The sequence below is a fragment of the Pseudopodoces humilis genome, chromosome 24 (assembly GCF_049639895.1).
Source record: "Pseudopodoces humilis isolate 2021_Gansu_Grassland_sample_001 chromosome 24, ASM4963989v1, whole genome shotgun sequence".
In the NCBI taxonomy this organism is placed as follows: Eukaryota; Metazoa; Chordata; class Aves; order Passeriformes; family Paridae; genus Pseudopodoces; species Pseudopodoces humilis.
The window spans coordinates 895,815-916,362 of NC_142223.1; the positions used below are offsets into that span (position 1 = coordinate 895,815).

General features: G+C 54.1%; 2 protein-coding genes and 1 long non-coding RNA gene across 3 annotated transcripts in view; 2 read left to right on the forward strand and 1 right to left on the reverse strand.

Moving 5' to 3' along the window:
• Positions 1–3,068, forward strand: part of IGSF21 (immunoglobin superfamily member 21) — a 34,755-nt gene extending 31,687 nt beyond the window's left edge. The window contains exons 7-10 of the mRNA XM_005528247.3: positions 1,135–1,220; positions 1,922–2,114; positions 2,210–2,248; positions 2,824–3,068. Of these exons, the coding sequence (XP_005528304.2) occupies positions 1,135–1,220; positions 1,922–2,114; positions 2,210–2,248; positions 2,824–2,897 (392 nt within the window). The 3' untranslated portion in view covers positions 2,898–3,068. The remainder of the gene's footprint in view (positions 1–1,134; positions 1,221–1,921; positions 2,115–2,209; positions 2,249–2,823) is intronic.
• Positions 1,281–2,949, reverse strand: LOC148182603 (uncharacterized). The gene is made up of 3 exons (XR_015774488.1): positions 2,870–2,949; positions 1,951–2,174; positions 1,281–1,410 (listed from the first exon to the last, which is right to left on the reverse strand). It is a non-coding gene; the product is annotated as an uncharacterized LOC148182603 (long non-coding RNA).
• A 5,177-nt stretch (positions 3,069–8,245) lies between the features above and the next one.
• On the forward strand, positions 8,246–11,843 carry KLHDC7A (kelch domain containing 7A). The gene has a single exon (XM_088066576.1). It carries the CDS (start codon positions 8,309–8,311, stop codon positions 10,814–10,816), a length of 2,508 nt encoding a protein of 835 aa, XP_087922702.1. The 5' UTR covers positions 8,246–8,308; the 3' UTR covers positions 10,817–11,843.
• Positions 11,844–20,548: the final 8,705 nt, after the last annotated feature.

Here is a 20,548-nt window from a genome sequence, read left to right on the forward strand (position 1 = left end):
TGGCAAAGCTCAGCCCACATTGTCGCCTGTCCCCCAATCCAGGGATTTCATCATCCCTGGAAGAAGTTCCTTGGGTGCCCATCCACTCACGGTTTTTGGGCGCCATCCCAGCAGATCCTCGTTAACCCCTCCCCTACATCCACAGTAGAAACACACGCTATAAAGAGATACAAAATATACATTTCCCAATAAAAGATAAGATATTCCCGATAAAAGCTGCGTTAGACCCAACACCAACCCAAAAGCTGCCTTCTGTCCTCAGCCAGGGCGTGGTGGGATCATCTTCAGCTCATCCCACCCGGTCCTGCTCCAGAGGGGCACATCCCACATGGAAAGGGCCATCCATGGACTGTGGGATGTCCAGGAAGGGATGGCCATTCCGAGGGCTTCCAGCGTCCTCCACCAGAACCTTCTGGTGGCTCTTTGTCCCTTCATGTTCTGCTGGGGTCATGTCCAGGTCCATTTTTGTCCCATCCGGGAAAAAGCTTGGCTGGACAAAGGTGACCCAGCCAAAGCACATTTCCCCTCCTCCTTCCATGAAAGTCCAGGAAGCTCCTGGGATGTCCCGTCCCACTTCTGGTCCAGCAGGGACATCCACACAATGCCAGGTGGAAGCAGGAGCAGATCCTGTGGGGTGTCCCTCCATAACGATGGAGGAGAATCCCTAGTCTGGAAAAGCGATTCCCGATTTTTTCCGTGCTGTCCATGGGATTTTGTGCCAGCCAGGCTTTGGGGTTGTCTCCTGTGCTAACGGCACCTGAGTGAGACTCACCAAAGACCACATTTTTTGGGAATGCTCCTCTGAGGTGTCCATCTCTGTGGCTTCAAACCAACCTGATCCTTCTTGGCCATTTTTTCCAAGCGGAGAAGGTCTTGGCTGGGAAATAACTCCTTCCCATCAATCCATCCCATCCCAGCCATCCATCAGCCTCACGCTTTTCCCGCTCTCCCGCCTGGGGGGGTCCTTCCCTCCGTGTCCATCCATCATTCCGGTCTCAGCCTGGCCATCAATCACGGAGCCGTCGCCCCTCGCCGGGATCATCCATCAAAGCCTCGTTAACCCCTCCAAGGGCAGCCCCAGTGCCGGGAATGTCGCGTGGCGCTGACAGCTCTTCCCGTCCCCTTCCCGTGCAGTTGCTCCCAAAGGTCCGAAGATCACGATGACCCCGACGAGGGCGCGCGTGGGGGACACCGTGCGGATCCTGGTGCAGGGATTCCAGGTCAGCATTCCCGCGGCTGTGGAGGCCAACGGACAGGCTCGATCCAAGGATTTACGGGCTTGGCGTGGTGGCATCACAGTCCCTGCGTTGGGATGGGTTGGCTGAAGTTGTGGCTGTTCCATCCTGGAAGTGTCCAAGGACAGGCTGGGTGGGGCTTGGAGAGCTCTGGGATAGAGGAAGGAGTCGCTGCCTGTGGCAGGGGGTGGGGATGGGAGGAGCTTAAAGGTCCCGTCTAACCCAAACTCAAACCTAAACCCAGACTCAGACCCAGACCATATTCAAAGCCAAATCCAAACCCAAACTCAAATCCAGACTCAGACTCAGACACGAACCCAGACCCAAACTCAGGCTCAGATTCGTTACCTAAACCCAAACCAAAAGTGAAACCTGAACCCAAAGCTAGACCCAAACCCAGACTCAGGTCCAAACTCAAGCTCAGACTCAAACCTAAACCCAAACTCAAACCCAAACCCAAAAACAGACCCAAACCCAAACCCAGACCCAAACTCACACTCAAACCCAAAAGGAGACCCAAACCCAGTCTCAAACCCAAATTTAAACCCAAACCCAAATCTAAACCCAAATCTAAACCCAAACCGAAACCCAAACCCAAATCTAAACCCAACCCCAAGCCGGATTTGATGATTTCAACTCCAGGCTTACTCATCCCCGCTCCCCTCTCACCCCCGCCCTCCCCGCAGAACGAGGTGTTCCCAGAGCCGCTGTTCACCTGGACGCGGGTGGGGAGCCGGCTCCTGGACGGCAGCGCCGAGCACGACGGGAAGGAGCTGGTTCTGGAGCGAGTCCCGGCCGAGCTCAACGGCTCCATGTACCGCTGCACCGCCCAGAACCCGCTGGGCTCCACCGACACCCACACGCGCCTCATCGTCTTCGGTATGGCCCCAGCGCGGCCTCGCCCTGTCCCCCGAGGGTCCTCACCCGGCTCCTCCCCACCTAAAATTGTCTCTCTGCTGTTTGTTTCCCGTTAGAAAACCCGAATATTCCCAGAGGACCAGAAGACTCCAACGGTGAGCGGTGCTGGTGGCACTGGGATTTCCATGGAAGTGCTCGGGAAGGGCAGGGTGGGGCTGGCCTTAGCCCAGACCCTGGGCCACCTCTCCTTGTCTTACTCCAAACCCTTGTCCATCTCTCCTTGCCTCATTCCAGGCCCTTTCCCATCCCTCCTTGCCTCATTCCAAGCTCCCACCCATCTCTCCTTTCCTCATTCCAAACCCTTGTCCATCTCTCCTTGCCCCATTCCCAGCCCTTTCCCGTCTCCTTTCCCCATTCCCAGCCCTTTCCCGTCTCCTTTCCCCATTCCCAGCCCTTTCCCATCTCCTTGCCCCATTCCCAGCCCTTTCCCATCTCCTTGCCCCATTCCCAGCCCTTTCCCATCTCCTTGCCCCATTCCCAGCCCTCTCCGGTGTCCTCAGGAATATCCTCTCACCAAAAGGGGCCCTGCAGACCCTCCCACCCCATCCCTCATCTCCCCCCGACCCCACTGGGGGAAGTTTGGGGAGGGACTGATGCCCCCGTCCTGCTCTGAACCCCAGCACCGGGATGTGGCTCCAGGAGCTCCTGATCCCTTTTCCCTCCTCTCCAGGTTCGCTTCCCGGCCACCGCGGCTTCAGACTGGTTTTGGCGCTCACCCTGACAGTGATCCTGGAGCTCACGTGAAGCTTCACCGCCTCTTCCTTCTCCTCCTCCTCCACCTCCGTCCGGCTCCTCTCGGCATTCCCGCCTCCAGCCATCCCACTCTTTTTTTTTTCTATACTCTCGACAGTCTCGGTCTCTTTCCGTGTCTTGGCTTCCTCAGATGATTGAATTAAAGGGAAAAAGGAAAACCTCCTCTGGGAGAAGGTCATAATTCGTGATTTACCCATTCCCAGCACCGTGGTGGAGTTCCCAGCTCCATTTTGGGGTTCCCAGTTTTGTCTCGGGGTTCCCAGCTCCATCTCAGGGTTCCCAGCTCCATCTCAGGGTTCCCAGCTCCATCTCGATGTTCCCAGCTCCATCTCAGGGTTCCCAGCTCTGTCTCAGGGTTCCCAGCTCCATTTTGGGGTTCCAAGCTCTGTCTCGGGGTTCCCAGTTCCTTCTTGGGGGTTCCCAGTTGTGCCTTGGGGTTCTCAGCTCCATCTCGGGGTTCCCAGCTCCTTCTTGGGAATCCCAGCAACATCTTGGTGTTCCCAGATCTGTCTTAGAATTCCCAGCTCCATCTCGGGATTCCCAGTTCCATCTCGGGGTTCCCAACTCCATCTCGGGGTTCCAAATTCCATCTCGGGGTTCCCAGTTCCATCTCAGGGTTCCCAACTCCATCTTGGGGTTCCCAGCTCCATCTCGGGATTCCCAGCTTCATCTTGGAATTCCCAGTTACATCTCAGGGTTCCAAATTCCATCTCGGGGTTCCCAGTTTTGTCTCGAGGTTCCCAGTTCCATCTTGGAATTCCCAGTTCCATCTCGGGGTTCCCAACTCCATCTCAGGGTTCCAAATTCCATCTCGGGGTTCCAAATTCCATCTCGGGGTTCCAAATTCCATCTCGGGGTTCCCAGCTCCATCTTGGGGGCTTTGCCAGCTCTTGGAAAGGGGGGAGCAGGAGGATTTGAGCATTCAAGGACCAAACTTTCCCTGGAAAATCCCAAGTGCAGCATTCCCACCTCCCCGAGACCCTCCAGGCCTCGTCTCCGCGGGTCGAGGACCCGCCGGCATCCCCAGGCCTCCCGAGGAGCCCGAAAGTCGTGGATCACTGGGTTTATCCGGTGGGATTCCGGAGTCGGGGAGCTGAGGAATGACAAGTGACAGGCGGCTCCCGACCCCAAATGTCAGCGCTCACACTTGAGCGGGCACCGGGCCCCGCTGTCCCCATGGAAACGGGCTGGATCTGGCCATTCCCAGGGTCCCCCATCCCGGGATGGCCTCGATCCCGCGGCTCGACGCCTCCTGGAAAAATCCAGCTGCGTTTTTTTCGCCTCCATCCTGGATTTCCAGGCTGGTTTTCCTCGTTGTGGAGCATCCGGTGGTGGGATCTCCCGGAGGGGAAAGGATCCCGAGGATGGGACGATGCCAAGCGTGAAAAATGTGGGGAAACGGGGTTAAAATAGAGGAAAATGGCATTTAAATAGTGAAAAAGGGGGTAAATGGGGTTAAAATAGGGGAAAATGGCATTTAAATAGTGAAAAATGGGGGGAAATGGGGTTAAAATAGGGGGAAACAGGGTTAAAATAGGGATAAACGGGGGAAACAGGGTTAAAATGGAGAAAAACAGGAGTAAAATAGGGGGAAACGGGGGAAATGGGGTTAAAATAGGGGGAAACTGGGTTAAAAAAGGGAAAAACGCACGAAAACGGCGGTAAAATAGCGAGAAATGGGAAAAAACTGGGAGAAATGGGAGTAAAATAGGGAAAAAGGGGGGAAAAGGTAAAAATGGTGAGAAACGGGGAAAACGGGGAAAATGATTAATTATTATTAAGTGGATTCCAGCCCTTCCCCGCTCCGTTGCGAACCTCGCTGCTTTTCCAGCCTCGGAGGAGAGGAACGAAGCCGCCAGAGCTCCTTCCCACCCAAAAATCCCGGAATTCCGTGGTTTGGATTGGGAGCGATGGGATGGGGACGGGCTGGGAGGATCAGCAGCTCCGCTTCCACCCCGAAAATATTTTGGTGTTTTTTGGTTTGTTTTTTTTTTTAGAGGAAGCGCCGTTTCTTCAGGAATTCTCCCTGCCTCAGTTTCCCCGTGCTCTGCTGAGCCTCTCCCATGGGTTCCTCATGGATCGGAGCCGCTCCAGGGGCTTCATCCCGCCAGGATTTCTCGCCTGGAAAAAAAACCCGAGCGTTTCCAGCCGCCGGAAGCTCCATTTAAATGCAAATGTGGAGGGTTTAGCCCAGAACCGTGGAAAATGAGGAGCATTCCCGGAGCTGTGGAAACGAGGAGCGATTCCAGAGGGCGGGATCCACCCCGGGCAGCTCCGGGATGTCCCGATCCAGCAGCTGGGACAGGAACGCCGGGTTCGCTGGGTCGGCATCCCAAACCCACCCCAATTCGGGATGCTCAGGGAAAAAAACCAAAAAAAACACCCTTGGAAAATCCCTTTTCTCAGGGATTCTGGCGTGGATGGATCAGCCAAAGGTTGGGGATCTTCCAGTCACAGAGTGAGGGGATTTGGGAGTTTTTCCTCATTTTTGGGGCGGCAGAGCTGCTGCCCGTTTTCCTGAATTCCTCCCAAAACCGGAGACACAATTCCATCCCAGAATCCCAGAATGAATCCCACCAAAAGGGAACCACCCACGCTGCTCTGGGCCCTCCTTCACCTCCTGCCCCTTCCTCATCCTCTCCCTGCGGGAGGAGCCGGGTGAACCCCCCCTTCCCCCCCTTTTTTCCCCATTTTCCCCCCATTTTCCGCTCCTTTTCCCCCCATTTCCCCACATTTTCCCCCTTTTTTCCCTCCATTTTCCCCCTTTTGTTCCCCCCATTTTCCACCCCTTTTGCCCCTTTTTTCCACCCCTTTTCCCCCATTTTCCCCTCTTTCCGCCCTTTTCTCCCCATTTCCCCCCCTTTTCCCCCTTTCCCCCCCATTTCCCCCCATTTCCCCCCCTTTTCCCCCCCTTTTCCCCCTTTCCCCCTCTGTTTTCCCCCATTTTCTCCCCCTTTTTCCCCCCCATTTTCCCCCCTTTTCCCCCTTCCCCCCCTTTTTCCCCTTTCCCCCCGTTTTTCCCCCATTTTCTCCCTTTTCCTCCCATTTTCCACCCCTTTTGCCCCTTTTTTCCCCCCCTTTTTTCCCCCCCTTTTCCCCCTCCATTTTCCCCCCTTTTCCCCCTTTCCCCCCCATTCCCCCCCTTTCCCCCCTTTTTCCCCTTTCCCCCCTGTTTTTCCCCATTTTCCCCCCTTTTCCCCCCCTTTTCCCCCCTTTTCCCCCCCTTTCCCACCCCTTTTTTCCCGCTCCTTTCCCCCATTCCCGATCCCTCTGGCAGTGAATAATGCAGGAGGCGGCTGGTGGGGGAAGGAGAGGCTCAGGTTGTTCCATTATTGATGAGAGCTGACAGATCCGCTCCTGACAACCTTCCGAGGAGATCTGATTAGCTCTGGGAAAAAAATAATAAAAAATAAAAAAATAAAAAATAAAAATAAAACTAAAACCACCGCAGCGCCTCGGCTGACGGCAGCTCCCAAAGGAGCGGCGTTCTCGGTGTTCCCGAATTCCGGGGGACTTGGGAAAAAGGTGTTTTTTAGCGGATTTGGGAAAGGTAATTACGCTCAATTAGAGTCACAAGCTCCGAGACGTCAGCTCTCACCCCGCAGACAGCGATAAACGGGGATTTTTCCAGAGGGATCCATGGATTCTTTGGGATGGCAGGAACAGGGAAGGCTCCAGCCCTGCAAGAAAATCAGCGGGAGCTTCGCTCGGTGCCTCCCCCGCCTTCCCATGAATAATTCATCCTCCTCCTTCCCGGGATCTTTGGAGATCCAGGAAGAAATCCTGGAGAAGGGCCCGGGAGGTCGCGGCTGCCAGACCCGAGCCCAATTAACCGATCCCAATTAACACGCGGCCCTGTTCCCTCAGCTCCGGCCTCCCTTTTCCCCGAAAATTCCCCTTTTCCCAAGGTTTTTGGCCAAACCGAGCAGCCCAGGGATGGATTTTGGGGCTCTGTCCTCAACAGGATGAGGGGAGAGGCTGGGTGGGCTTGGCTGGGGCTGCTTTGGATGCTCCAAAATCCGGCTTTTAATGGGAATATCTGAATTGCCCCAAACCCTTCCCCACACCAGGGGACAACATCCCAAATATCCGCCTGGAGCCGGTGCTGGATCCCAGCAGGGATGGGCACAGGGATCCCAGCCGTGCCCGGGGGCGTCATTCCCGCGTTCCCATCCCATCCTTTCCAGGGATACTCAAACCACTTTGGGATCCTCCAGCTGCGAGCAGCCCTGGAGGGTTTTGGGGGATCCATCCCCTCCAGCACGGGAATTCCCGGGAATTTCAGCACCCCAGCCCGAGCCTCAACACCTCAGGGATGGTGGAGAACCTGCCCCGAGGGGGCTCGGAGGTTTCTCCCCACCCTAAAACCCCGGGGCACGGCTGCTGGGGATGGGCAACTCCTTTGGGATGAGGTTTGGGAAGCTGAGGACATCAGGAATGGATTCCTGAGCTTCCAGGAATTTTTCTGGGATGTTCCCAATGGGGAGAAGGACCTGGATTGGGATCCCTTGGAATTCCCTCGGAAGCGGAGCCATTCCCCAGGCTCCCGCCTTTCCCCCCCAGCCACGGCTCAGCTTTTGTCGTCTCGGGGACAAGAATTCCCTGAAATCTTTGGAATTCAGGCCAGCGCCTTTCCAGGGGGGAGGACGCGGCCCCACCGCGCCTCAGTTTCCCCGCGGTGACTCCTGATCTCCGCCGCATCCCTTAGGAATGACAACTCCCACCCCGAACTTCTCCCTCCTTTTCATTCCTTCCTTCACCCCTCTCCTCGCGCCCACAGCCGAACTCCAGCCTGGATTTCCTCCCCACACAGGATTTTCCCCCCCCCCCCCCTTTTCCCGACTCCCCCGGCTCCTTTTCCACCAGCTCCTCATTCCAGGGCGGCCTCCGAGGGACCCCACAAGCTCCGGGGCTCTTTCCCGTCAGCCCTCGTTAGGCAGCGAGCGGCGAACGAGGCCCGCTGAATTAATTAATCACTGAGTGAATTAATCACCCCATCAAGCCGCCGAATTCGTCACCCCGGCCGCGCCGCGGAGCAGCTGCTGGGCGCTCCCGGCTGCTGCTCCCTCCCTTTTCCGGGAGCACCGAGGGATCGGGAGCTTTTGCTGGGAAAAACAATTTTTTTTTTTTTATTTTTTCCTTTTTTTTTCCCCTCTCGCTAAGCTTTTTAAACCCCTCAAAAGAGAAGCGGCTGCTCGGGGATGTTTTTCCTGCTTTTCCGCTCTCTCCCGAGCCTCTCTCTGAGTTTCCCAGGCCAACAGAGGCTGCACCTTTCCCTGGAGCCCGGCCCATCCCAAACATTGGCGGCTCCTCCTGCCAGCTCTCAAAGTCACCTTGTCCCGGACCCTCCGAGCTCTCCCGGCAAATCATTAATCGGCTCCTCGGCATTCCCGCATGGAAAAATGTCCCAGCGGGTGCCCCCGGGCTGGCACTCGGACATGCAGCTCCCCGGGAAGCTGCTCCTGTCGGCGGCCGCGCTGCTGCTCCTGTCCCTGGCCTTCAGGTTTTACAGGAACCGCTCTTCTCCCCCGGGAAAAATCCCGCCGGGAGAGCAGCTGGAAAAGAGGGATGGAGATGGGGATGGGGGCGTGAGGAGGAGGAGGAGGAGGAGGAAGGATGGGGATGGCCTCGGGGTGCGGCACGCGGCTCGCTGTGGGGAGCGGAGTTTTCCAAGGAGTGAGGAGGAGGAGGAGGAGGAGGAGGAGGAAGGAGAGGAGGAGGGTTGGGAGCTGGGCTTGATTCCCAGGAAAGCCCCGCGAGGTTCGGCCGGGATGGGAAGGGAGTTGGGAAGGGAATTGGGATGGGATTTGGGAGCTAAATCAGAAAGAGAAGCAGGGGTTGAGCTGGGGGGTGATCCCGGGAGCGGGATGGGAAGGGGGCTGGGAAAAGGACCGGGAAGCGAGTCGGGAAAAGGGCCGGGAAGAGAGCTGGGAATCAAGCTGGGAATCAAGCCGAGAAACAATCCAGGAAGAAAGCCAGGAAGCAAACTGGCCACGAAGCCAGGAAATGAGTCGGGAAGTGAGCAGGAAAAAGAGCCGGGAATGGAGCTGGGAAATAAATTGGGATTTAAGTCAGGAACGGAGCTGAGAAGTGAGCAGGGAAGAGAACCAGAAAGCGAGCCGGGAATTTTGCTGGGAAGTGAGCTGGGAGGCAAGGCAGGAATCGAGGTGGGAGGTGAGCTGGGAATTTCGCCGGGAAGGGAGCCGGGAATTTCGCCGGGAAGCGAGCTGGGCTCTGACGGCCCCGAGGAGGGGGACGGAGCTGCCCCGAGCTCTGGGCGCTCCCCGGGGCCTGGCGATGCCCGGACAGAGGGGGATGGATGTGCCCAGAGCACGGAGCAGGCTCCGGCTGGAGCCGGGAGGAGCAGCAAGGGCAGCACGGGGACCGTCCGGACCCTCAGCGTCACCTCCAACCTGGGGCTGCTGCTGACGGCGAGCGAGGCGGGCTCGGACACCTCCTACCGCTTCTCCTCGGTGGCCAAGATCCAGGTGGAGGAGAACTTCATCCCGGAGCGCCGGGACAAGGACGGGGACAGGCCTGGCCTGCGGGGCAAAGTCTACGACTACTTCGTGCAGTCCATCTCCGAGTCGGTGTCCAGGAGAACCTCACTGCCCTTCGTCCCTGCCGGGACCTCCCGGGGCCGGGCAGAGCCGCAGAGCTCCGGAACCCACGCGGAGAACCCAGCCTTGGAAATTCCTGATCCCAACACCCCCGCGGCTCCGCAGGAGGGCACGGAGAGCCCTCCCCAGCAACCTTCTCCCGGCACCCCCGGCATCGCCTCCGAGCTCTCGCTGCCCTTCGGGGCTCCTGAGCCGTCCCGAGAGCCGCAGCCCGGCCGGGTTCACCTGGGGAACTGCTCCGAGGTTCTGCGCTCGGCCAAGGCGCGGCAGCTGCGGGCCCTGCAGGACTCGGCGCTGCAGGTGATGAGCCAGCACCTCCTGCAAGTGCTGCGCTCCCCGGACATCTACGGCCGCCTCAAGGCCGGCGAGCGGGAGCTGCTCCCGGCGCTGCGGAGCCGCGGGCGGCCGCGCCTGGTGGTGGCCGATGTCCCCCCGGGCCAGCCCGGACACGCCCGCGGCCGCCTCTGCTACTACGACGAGGACGGGGACCGCTGGTGGCAGCTGTGCCAGCTGCCGGCAGAGGTGGCCGGGCGGGGCTGCGCCGTGTGCCCCATGTTCAATTACCTGTTCGTGCTGCCCGCCTGGGAGGGCTCGGGCCGGGCTCGGAGCCCCTCCCGCCGCGTGCTCTGCTACGACCCCCTGAGCGACAGCTGGAGCGACATCTGTCCCCTGCGCCAGGCGCGGCCGCGCTGCCGGCTGGTGGCTCTGGACGGCCACCTCTACGCCATCGGGGGCGAGTGTTTGGCCACGGTGGAGCGCTACGACCCCCGCAGGGACCGCTGGGCCTTCGTCGCCGCCCTGCCCGGGGACACTTTCGCCGTGGCCCACGCGGCCGCCGCGTGCGACGGCGACATTTATGTCACCGGGGGCACCCTGCGCTCGCTGCTGCTGCGCTACGACCCCCGCGGGGACAGCTGGGCCACCGGCCCGGCCTTCGGCGACAAGGACGGGACCGCGGAGCTGGTGAGCGCCCACGGCTTCCTGTACCGCTTCCAGCTGCGGCGCGGCGATGTCGCCGATGTGGCCGTGTCGCGATGCAGCGCCAGCGCGGGGCTGTGGTACCGCTGCTGTGCCAGCCGCCCCCTGGCCGAGCCGGCCGGGCTGAGCTGCGCCGCCCTGGGCGGCCTCATCCACTGCCTGGGCCGGGGTTTCCATCTCCGCTTCCTCGCCGATCCCGTCTCGCCGCGCTTCGGGGCCAAGGAGCTGCGGCCGTTCCCGGAGCCGCACGGGAACCTCCTGCCCGCGGTGCTGGTGCTGCCCGAGGCGGGCGCGGAGCCTCCGCAGCACTGAGGGGACCCCAGGAGAGGGGGAGGCTGGAGGAGGAGCCCCCAGCTGGAGCTGGGCAGCCCAGACTTCCATGGACATGGAGTGGTCCCATTCCCGGATGGAGGGAGGGATTAAACCCTTGGGTCTGGTCTGTTCCCACTGTCCGGTATGGAGGAAGGGATCAAACCCTTGGATTTCATTTGTTCCCATTCCCGGGATGCAGGAAGGGATCAAACCCTTGGATTTCATTTGTTCCCATTCCCGGTATGGAGGAAGGGATCAAACCCTTGGATTTCATTTGTTCCCATTCCCGGGATGCAGGAAGGGATCAAACCCTTGGATTTCATTTGTTCCCATTCCCGGGATGCAGGAAGGGATCAAACCCTTGGGCGCTGCCGGGATCGGAGCCCGGAGGCTGCGGGAAGAGCCGGGAGGAGCTGGGCGCACCCGTTTGCTCAGGGCAGTTTAAACAGGGCCGTGTTTGCTCAGCCAGCAAATCCCGGATCCTCCTTTCCAGAGGGATCATCCCGCTGCTGCCGGGCTGGAATTCCCAAGTCTCTTTTCGGTTTTGGCGGATGTTTCAGCTGAAAAATTCCACGAATCCCAAAATCTCCTCATTTTTTGCCCGTCGTCATTGAACCCCTCGCTCCGGAGCTTCCTCTCGTGTTCCCACACATTCCTGCTTTTCCCACGGCAAATTCCAGCTGTTGGAGCATTCCAGCCCCTTGGAATGTGCAAACCTCTTTTATCCCCATCCCAAATCCCGGATTTTTGCCCTTTCCCTGTGACCGCTGGAGGGGAGAATTCCCGGCTGGCTGGGAACGAGGCCCTGGAGCCCTTCCAGAGGACATTGGATTGTTTTCCATCCCGGGAAAGCTTTCCCAGATCCCGCCTTTCTCCCGGTTCGTGTTTCACCTTCTCTTTAACCCCTTCCTGCCTCCCGATCCCGCCGATCCCGCATTCCCGAGGGATGAACGCCAAGGACGGGGCGCTCCCTCCCCCGCTCCTGCACTCTCCATGATTAATTTTGGGAAGCATTTGGGAGATTAAAAACGCCCGGGGACATCCCGTTCTCGTTCTGCCTGGGAAGGACACGCGGGAATGGCTTTGGGATGAGGGAAAGGAAAATAAAAGGAAAAGGACAAATCCAAAGCCGCGTTCAGACCCGGAGGTTTCATTCCGTGCCCCCAAATCCCAAAGGTTTGGATCATTCCCTCCCAAATCCCGAGGGTTTGGATCATTCCCTCCCAAATCTCGAAGGTTTGGATCATTCTCTCTTCCCAAATCCCAAAGGTTTGGATCATTCTCTCTTCCCAAATCCCAAAGGTTTGGATCTTTCTCTGCTCTCAAATCCCGATGTTTTGGATCATTCTCTCTTCCCAAATCCCAAAGGTTTGTATCTTTCCCTGATCCCAAATCCAGGAGCTTTGATTTTTTCCCTGCTCCCCCATCCCAAAGATTTGGTTCATTCCCCAATCCCAAATCCCAAAGGTTTTGTCCTTTTACTGGGATGTCCTGGACATTCATGGAAAAGTCGGCAAAGCTGCCTCAGTTTCCAGGGAAAAGGGTTGGGAATGTTCATGGCGCATCCCAAAAAACTCCACAACTCCCCCATGGATCCTTCCGGGCGTATCCAAGGATAAACAGCCAGAGGTCACCCTGGATCCTGCGGGAATGGGATTTTCCCTGGAATCCATGGATCCATGGATGGGAACAGGGAGAGCTCCAGGATCCAACAGGGACAGCAGCTGCGCCTCCTGAAAATCCGGGAATCCCTGGAATTGCCGGGCTCACAAATTCTGGGAATCCCTGGAATTCTGGGGGCTCTCCCCATTCCCATCCCTGGATCCAGGGAGAGGGAAAAGTTCCTTCCAGGAGAATTTCTGCAGCTCCAGCAGAATTCCCGGTGCATCCCAGGCTCTCCCGGATACGCTCCCGTCATTTCTGCTTCCCAGCTTTTTCCCCATCCTGCTTCCTCAGCGCCTTCCCTTCCGCTCTGCTTTCCCTGGATTTGCTCCCGGGAAGCGGAAGCAAAGCTGAGCTGGCTCCATGGGAATTCCAGAGGGAGCTGGGGCTCTGGAAAAGCTCTGGGAAAGGTCAGGGGTTCCCAGGAACTGCTGGATCCCCCTCAACCCATTCCTGGTGCTCCACCCCATTCCTAGAGTTCCATCCCATTCCTGGTGCTCCATCCCATTCCTAGAGTTCCATCCCAATCCCTGGAGCTCCAAACCATTTGGGGAAGGGGATAAAGCATCCCAGGAATTTCCTGAAGATAATCAGGACCCTAAAACAGAATTCGGGATTGTCTCGATCCTGAATTTTGGGATTTCACTGGAAAATTTTGCCGAAAAGGGGGAAAATCCGGGCAAGAGGAGAGGAGGGAAAATCCAGGAGCGCCGGAATCCGCAGGAATTTTCAAATTCAGGAATTTTCAATGGAAGCTGAGCCCAAGGGAGCCTCAAAATCCTCAAATTCCCTTTTCCCAGGTTTTTTTTCCCGGGCGTTGCTGCCATCTAACGGCTCCCGGTTGAAAGCTTGGAAAAACGGGATTTATTCCCCATTTCCCAGCTTTATTCCCAACTTTCAGTATCGCCATTCCTTTGGCTTTTCCAGCGGGATTTTTGGTTTTTTCCTGCTTTATTTCCAGCCGGGATCTTCCCGGGAATTTTATTCCCAGATGACATCCAGGGTTTTTCCAAGATTTATGATAATCCTGAAATCCAGAGGCTTCAGGCAAAGGGACGGGAATGGGAATAACTGTAAATTATAATAGGAAAAAAATTAATATTATTTTTAATTCTAATTCAATTATTAATACTAACTAACCAATTAGTAATTAATCATTATCTCGTTCATATTAATATTATATATTATATTTAAAAATAGAAATTTATAAATATAAATATTTGTGTATATATTTTATATGTCTATATAAAATTATATCTATTATATATGATATAATAGATATATTATATACTATATAATATATAGTATATCTAGTATATAATATATAATATATAATATATAGTATATCTAGGATATAGTATATAATATATAATATATAATATATAATATATTATAATATATTTATGTATTACATTTTATTATATATTATTTATAATATTATCATATTAATGGCATTATTTACTAAAAATAATGGTAAATAACAAAATATATACTATATACTATATACTATATACTATATACTATATACTATATACTATATAATATATTATATATTATATATTATATATTATATATTATATATTATATATTATATATTATATATTATAATATCTAAATATATTTATATTTTGTATTTATATTTTTATTTATTTCTATTTATTCATATTTTTCATCCATCCCTCCATCCATGCATCCCCATCCATTATCCTTGGGATGGATGATGGATGGATGGATGGATGGATGGATGGATGATGGATGATGGATGGATGATGGATGGATGGATGGATGATGAATGGATGGATGATGGATGATGGATGGATGGATGGATGATGGATGGATGGATGGATGGATGGATGGATGGATGATGGATGGATGGATGGATGATGGATGATGGATGGATGATGGATGGATGGATGGATGATGGATGGATGGATGGATGGATGATGGATGGATGATGGATGGATGATGGATGGATGGATGGATGGATGGATGGATGATGGATGGATGGGATGGATGATGGATGGATGGATGATGGATGATGGATGATGGATGATGGATGGATGATGGATGGATGGATGGATGATGGATGATGGATGGATGGATGATGGATGGATGGATGGATGGATGGATGATGGATGGATGATGGATGAGGGTTGGGTGGTATGGATGGATGATGGATGGATGATGGATGGATGGATGGATGGGTGGATGATGGATGGATGGATGGATGGATGATGGATGGATGATGGATGATGGATGGATGGATGGATGGATGGATGATGGATGGATGATGGATGGATGGATGATGGATGGATGATGGATGGATGGATGGATGGATGATGGATGGATGGATGATGGATGGATGATGGATGGATGATGGATGGATGATGGATGGATGGATGGATGGATGATGGATGGATGATGGATGGATGGATGATGGATGGATGGATGGATGATGGATGGATGGATGATGGATGGATGGATGGATGGATGGATGGATGGATGGATGGATGATGGATGGATGATGGATGGATGGATGATGGATGATGGATGGATGATGGATGGATGATGGATAGATTAATGGATGGATGATGGATGGATGATGGATGGATGGATGGATGGATGGATGGATGGATGGATTAATGGATTAATGGATGGATGGATGGATAACAGGAAAAAGCCGGGAATCTTTTCCCGAACCATCCCGGCCGAATCCACGTGGTGGCAGCAGGGATCTGCCGATGGAGCAGCGGGAGCTGCAGCGTTGTATATCCCAAAAACAGCACAGGGATGAGGAGGCGAGGAACCGCTCCATGGAAGGGACTCAGAGATCCCGGGGACATCCCAAGGGAATTCGAGTGATCCCAAGGGAATTCGAGTGATCCCAAGGGAATTCAAGTGATCCCAAGGGAATTCTGCTCACAGCGAGGGAGGAAAATGTCCCTGAGCTGTGTCCGAGCTGTGTCCTGGCTGTGTCCTGGCTGTGTCCGAGCTGTGTCCTGGCTGTGTCCGAGCTGTGTCCTGGCTGTGTCCGAGCTGTGTCCTGGCTGTGTCCTGGCTGTGTCCGAGCTGTGTCCTGGCTGTGTCCTGGCTGTGTCCGAGCTGTGTCCTGGCTGTGTCCTGGCTGTGTCCGAGCTGTGTCCTGGCTGTGTCCGAGCTGTGTCCTGGCTGTGTCCTGGCTGTGTCCGAGCTGTGTCCTGGCTGTGTCCTGGCTGTGTCCTGGCTGTGTCCGAGCTGTGTCCGAGCTGTGTCCGAGCTGTGTCCTTCATCCCGACAAACAGAGATCCAGCACATCCCGGGAAAAGCCAATCCCATGGAAACGCTTCCCAAAAACCCTCGGAGATTCTCCCAAAAAGCGGAACAGGACCCCATCCCATGGAAATTCTCAAAAAAAGCAGGACAGATCCCAAAACCCATGGAGATGTTTGGGGTGGGAATCCCACGTGGATTTATGGGATTCCCAGCTGGAATGGTTTGGGAATTGCGGATTTTTATGGATCCCATCCCATTCCAGGGGGCTGGAAATCTCCAGGAGAAAACTCCCTGGAAATCCCAATCCAAATTTTGAGCCTCCAGGAATTTTCCCTCTCCCTGCGTGGCTCCTGATTCCCGGCGTTATTCCAGAGGCAGATCCCGGTGGGATCCCAGGGAAAACCGGGAAAACCCCGCCAGCTCCGGGAAAAGCCGGAGTGGGGCCGAGCCTCGGGAAAAGGGAATTTGATCCCTCTCTGGGAATCTGGTCCTGGAAAAACGAGCCAGAGGGACGGGAATTCTGTGGGATTGGGGAATATCGGGGACAGGAGCGGGAACGAGGCTGCAGCCTCGCGGTTGGATTTTATCCCATGAAAATTCCCGGCTCATCCCAGAGATGTCGGGCTTGGATCAGGGAATGGCTCCAGGCCGAGCTGGAGCCGGCCCAGGCGGGGCCGCTCCGCCCTTTGAGCCCCGTCCGGGAATTCCAGCCTGGGATCTGGGAAAAACAAACCCGGGATCGGCTGGGGACACTCCTGGGGACATCTGGGATCACCTGGGGACACTCCTGGGGACACCCGGCATCACCTGGGGACATTCGGGATCACCTGGGGACACTCCTGGGGACATCTGGGATCTCCTGGGGACACCTGGGATCACCTGGGGACACCTGGGATCACCTGGGGACACTCCTGGGGACACCCGGGATCACCTGGGGACACTCCTGGGGACACCCGGGATCACCTGGGGACATTCGGGATCACCTGAGGACACTCCTGGGGACATTCCCGGGGACCTCTGGGATCTGCTGGGGACACTACTGGGGACACCCGGCATCATCTGGGGACACTTGGGACACTCCTAGGAACACTTTGGGACACTCCTGGGGTCACTCCTGGGGACATTCCCGGGGACATTCCCGGGGACACCCAGGATCACCTGGGGACACTCCTGGGGACACCCGGGATCACCTGGGGACACCCGGGATCACCTAGGGACACTCCTGGAGACACTCCTGGGGACATCTGGGATCTCCTGGGGACACCCGGAATCTTCTGGGGACACTCCTGAGGACACTCAGGATCACCTGGGGACTCCCGGGATCACCTGGGGACACTCCTGGAGACACCCGGGATCACCTGGGACACTCCTGGGGACATCTGGGATCTCCTGGGGACACCCGGGATCTTCTGGGGACACCTGGGATACTCCTGGGGTCACTCCTGGGACACTCGGAAACACCTGGGACACTCCTGGGGACATCTGGGATCTCCTGGCGACACCCAGGATCTTCTGGGAACACTCCTGGGACACTCCTGGATCTCCTGGATCTGCTGGAGACAATCCCGGGGACACTTGGGGACACCTGGGGTCACTCCTGGGGACATCCAGGAACTTCTGGATCTTCTGGGACACTCCTGGATTCTCCTGGGAACACTTGGGAACACCTGGGATACTCCTGGGAACACCTGGGGACACTCCTGGGACACCCGGGATCTCCTGGATCTCCGGGATCTCCTGGGGACACTCCTGGTGCCACGCTGGATTCCCAGATCCTGGCAAAGGAGAATCCATTTAATTAACTCATTAATTAATTCCCTTTTCCCAGCCCCTTTTCACCGATTTTCCCGCCGCTCCCGAGGTTCCTTCCCCCCTTTCTGGCTTTCCTGGGAAAACGAAGCCTCCCAGCTCCGCGTTTTTCCCGGTTTTCCCCCCGATGGAGACTTTGGAAAAATGCGGAAGCCCCGCAGAAATATTTTCCTTTAAAATCCCCTTTTCCAAGGGGGATTTCTCTCCCTTTAAAGAGAGATTCCTGGGATAATCTCTTGGAAAAATAACGCTCATTACCTCGGGATCTCCCACGGAAAACCTTCCCACATCCATAATCTTCTTGGAATTGCAGGAGGATCCCATTTTTCATTAAATAAATTCATCCCCAGGCGCTTTTGGGTTTTTTTTTGGGTTTTTTTTTTCCCATTCTTGTGGTGAAAATCGGGATTAAATCCTTCAGGTTTTCCTCCTGAGCAGCCTCTGAGTGATTTTTCCAAGGAAATTTCTCCTTCCTGGATGTGCCCCGCTCCAGAAATCCCTAAAAAAAAGAGATTTTAAAAAAAATAATTAAAATTAAAAAAGGACTTTTGGAGGAGAATCCCAAATAAATTAATTTTTTTTTCTTTTTTTTAAAAAAAGGACTTTTTGAGGAGAATCCTAATTAATAAAAATCGCTGATTGCGGCGATTTTCCAGACGGGTTTCCATGGAGAAAATGGGATTTTTTTTTATCCTAAAAATCAGCTTTTTTTTGGGATGCTCCTAAAAAAAAATCCCAAATAATCCCAGCGCTCATTCCCGAGGGAAATCGCGGCATTTATCGAGCGGGAACATTCCTTAGGAAACCATGGAGATACTCCGGGAAATTGAGGAGCGGAATTCCCGCCGGGAAATCTTCGGGAAGCGGGGCGGGAATTCCGCGCTCCCAGGGAAGCGGGATCGGGTTTTGTCCGCCAGGCAGAGCCGGGAAAAGATGGGAAAATTGGGGAAAAAATGGGAAAAATTCCCAATTTAACCCCAAAAAAGGGTTCGGATCCCTTCTGGAATGGGAATTTTGGGGTGATGGGTGGGGATAGAGAAGTTCCCTCCCCCAGGACAGTCCCTGATCCATAATTATTATTATTATTATTATTATTATTATTATTATTATTATTATTATTACTATTACTATTACTATTACTATTACTATTACTATTACTATTACTATTACTATCATTACTATCATTACTATCATTACTATTATTGTTATTACTATTATGATTATAATCATTATCATTATCATTATCATTATATTTATATTTATATGCATATTTATTATTTATAATAATAATCGTCATCATCACGACTATAATAAATAGAATAATAAATAGAATAACTATATTAATATTATAATAAATATTATAATAAATGTTATAATAAATGTTACAATAAATGTTATAGTAAATATGATAATGATAATGATAAAGATAATGATAATAATTATAATGATAATGATAATAATAATGATAATGGTAATAATAATAATGGTAAAAATAATGATAATGATAATGATAATGATAATGATAATGATAATGATAGTGATAATGATAATAATAGTAATAATAGTAATAATAGTAATAATAGTAATAATAGTAATGATAGTAATAGTAATAATAATAATAATAATAGTAATAATAATAATAATAATAATAATAATAGGAATGGAGCTCTTTGCGGTTTCACCGCCCAGAACTGCAGGAAAACCTCAATTTTTTCCTATTTTTTTAATTTTTTTTCCCCTGAAAGTGCCGAATCTCCCCCAATTCCAGGAGATCCGAACAGGGGGAAGGAGGGAAAACAAACGCGGGATTTTCCTGCGGGTTCAGCTCCCGGATTTTCCCCTTCCCCCAGCACCGACAGAGCAGAAATATTCAATTTCCAACTTTATTCCCGTTGTTCTTTCCCCCAAATCCCGGGAAATAATCAAATTACAGCGGCAGGAATGCGCTGCCGGGATTTTCCCCCCAAAAAAACTCCGGGAATTGGAATTTTCTGGGAAAGGACGAGATTGATTTTAAACCGGGCTCAGAATCCGGGCTCAACTTCCCACCTGAGGGCGGATTTTAAACTCGCTCCTTCCCCTCCTCACTTTTTGATTTTGGGGTGGATTTGAGGAGAAAAACCCCAAAACCAGAGGGGTTTAGGCGCGGCTTTAGGCCGAGCTCAGGGGGAGCCTGAAATTGGGCCGGGCTTTAAGCAGCGGGGCGGGGGGGACGGGACGGGTTTTGGGGTGGGGACTTCTCCCGGGGGGTTTTGGGGTTTTGGGCCGGCTCCTCCCGAGAGGTTTTGGGGTGGGGGCTTCTCCTCCCGAGGGGGTTTGGGGTTTGGGGGGGGGAGCTTCTCCCCCGGGGAGTTTTGGGGGTGGTTCCTTCTCCTCCAGAGGGTTTTTGGGGTGGGGGCGGCTCCTCCCTGGGGTTTTGGGGTTTTTGGGGTGGGGGCGGCTCCTCCCTGGGGTTTTGGGGTTTTTGGGGTGGGGGCTTCTCCTCCCGAGGGATTTTGGGGTGGGGGCTTCTCCTCCCGAGGGATTTTGAGGTTTTGGGGTTGAAGCTTCTCCACCCGGAGGTTTTGGGGTGGGGGCTTCTCCTCCCGGGGGTTTTGGGGCGACTCCTTCAGGGGGGTTTTGGGTTGGGAGCTTCTCCTCCTGAGGGTTTTTGGGGTGGGGACTTCTCCTCCCGGGGGATTTTGGGGTGGGGGTTTCTCCTCCCGGGGATTTTGGGGTTGAGGCTTCTCCTCCCGAGGGGTTTGGGGTTGGGGCTTCTCCTCCCGGGGGATTTTGGGGTTTTTGGGGTTGGGGCTTCTCCCCCCGGGGGATTTTGGGGTTTTTGGGGTGGGGGCTTCTCCTCCCGGGGGATTTTGGGGTTTTTGGGGTGGGGGCTTCTCCTCCCGGGGGATTTTGGGGTTTTTGGGGTGGGGGCTTCTCCTCCCGGGGGATTTTGGGGTTTTTGGGGTTGGGGCTTCTCCTCCCGGGGGATTTTGGGGTTTTTGGGGTGGGGGCTTCTCCTCCCGGGGG

Excerpts from the sequence above, each read along its gene's own strand:
- KLHDC7A (XM_088066576.1), top strand. The coding sequence starts at position 8,309 with ATGTCCCAGCGGGTGCCCCCGGGCTGGCACTCGGACATGCAGCTCCCC.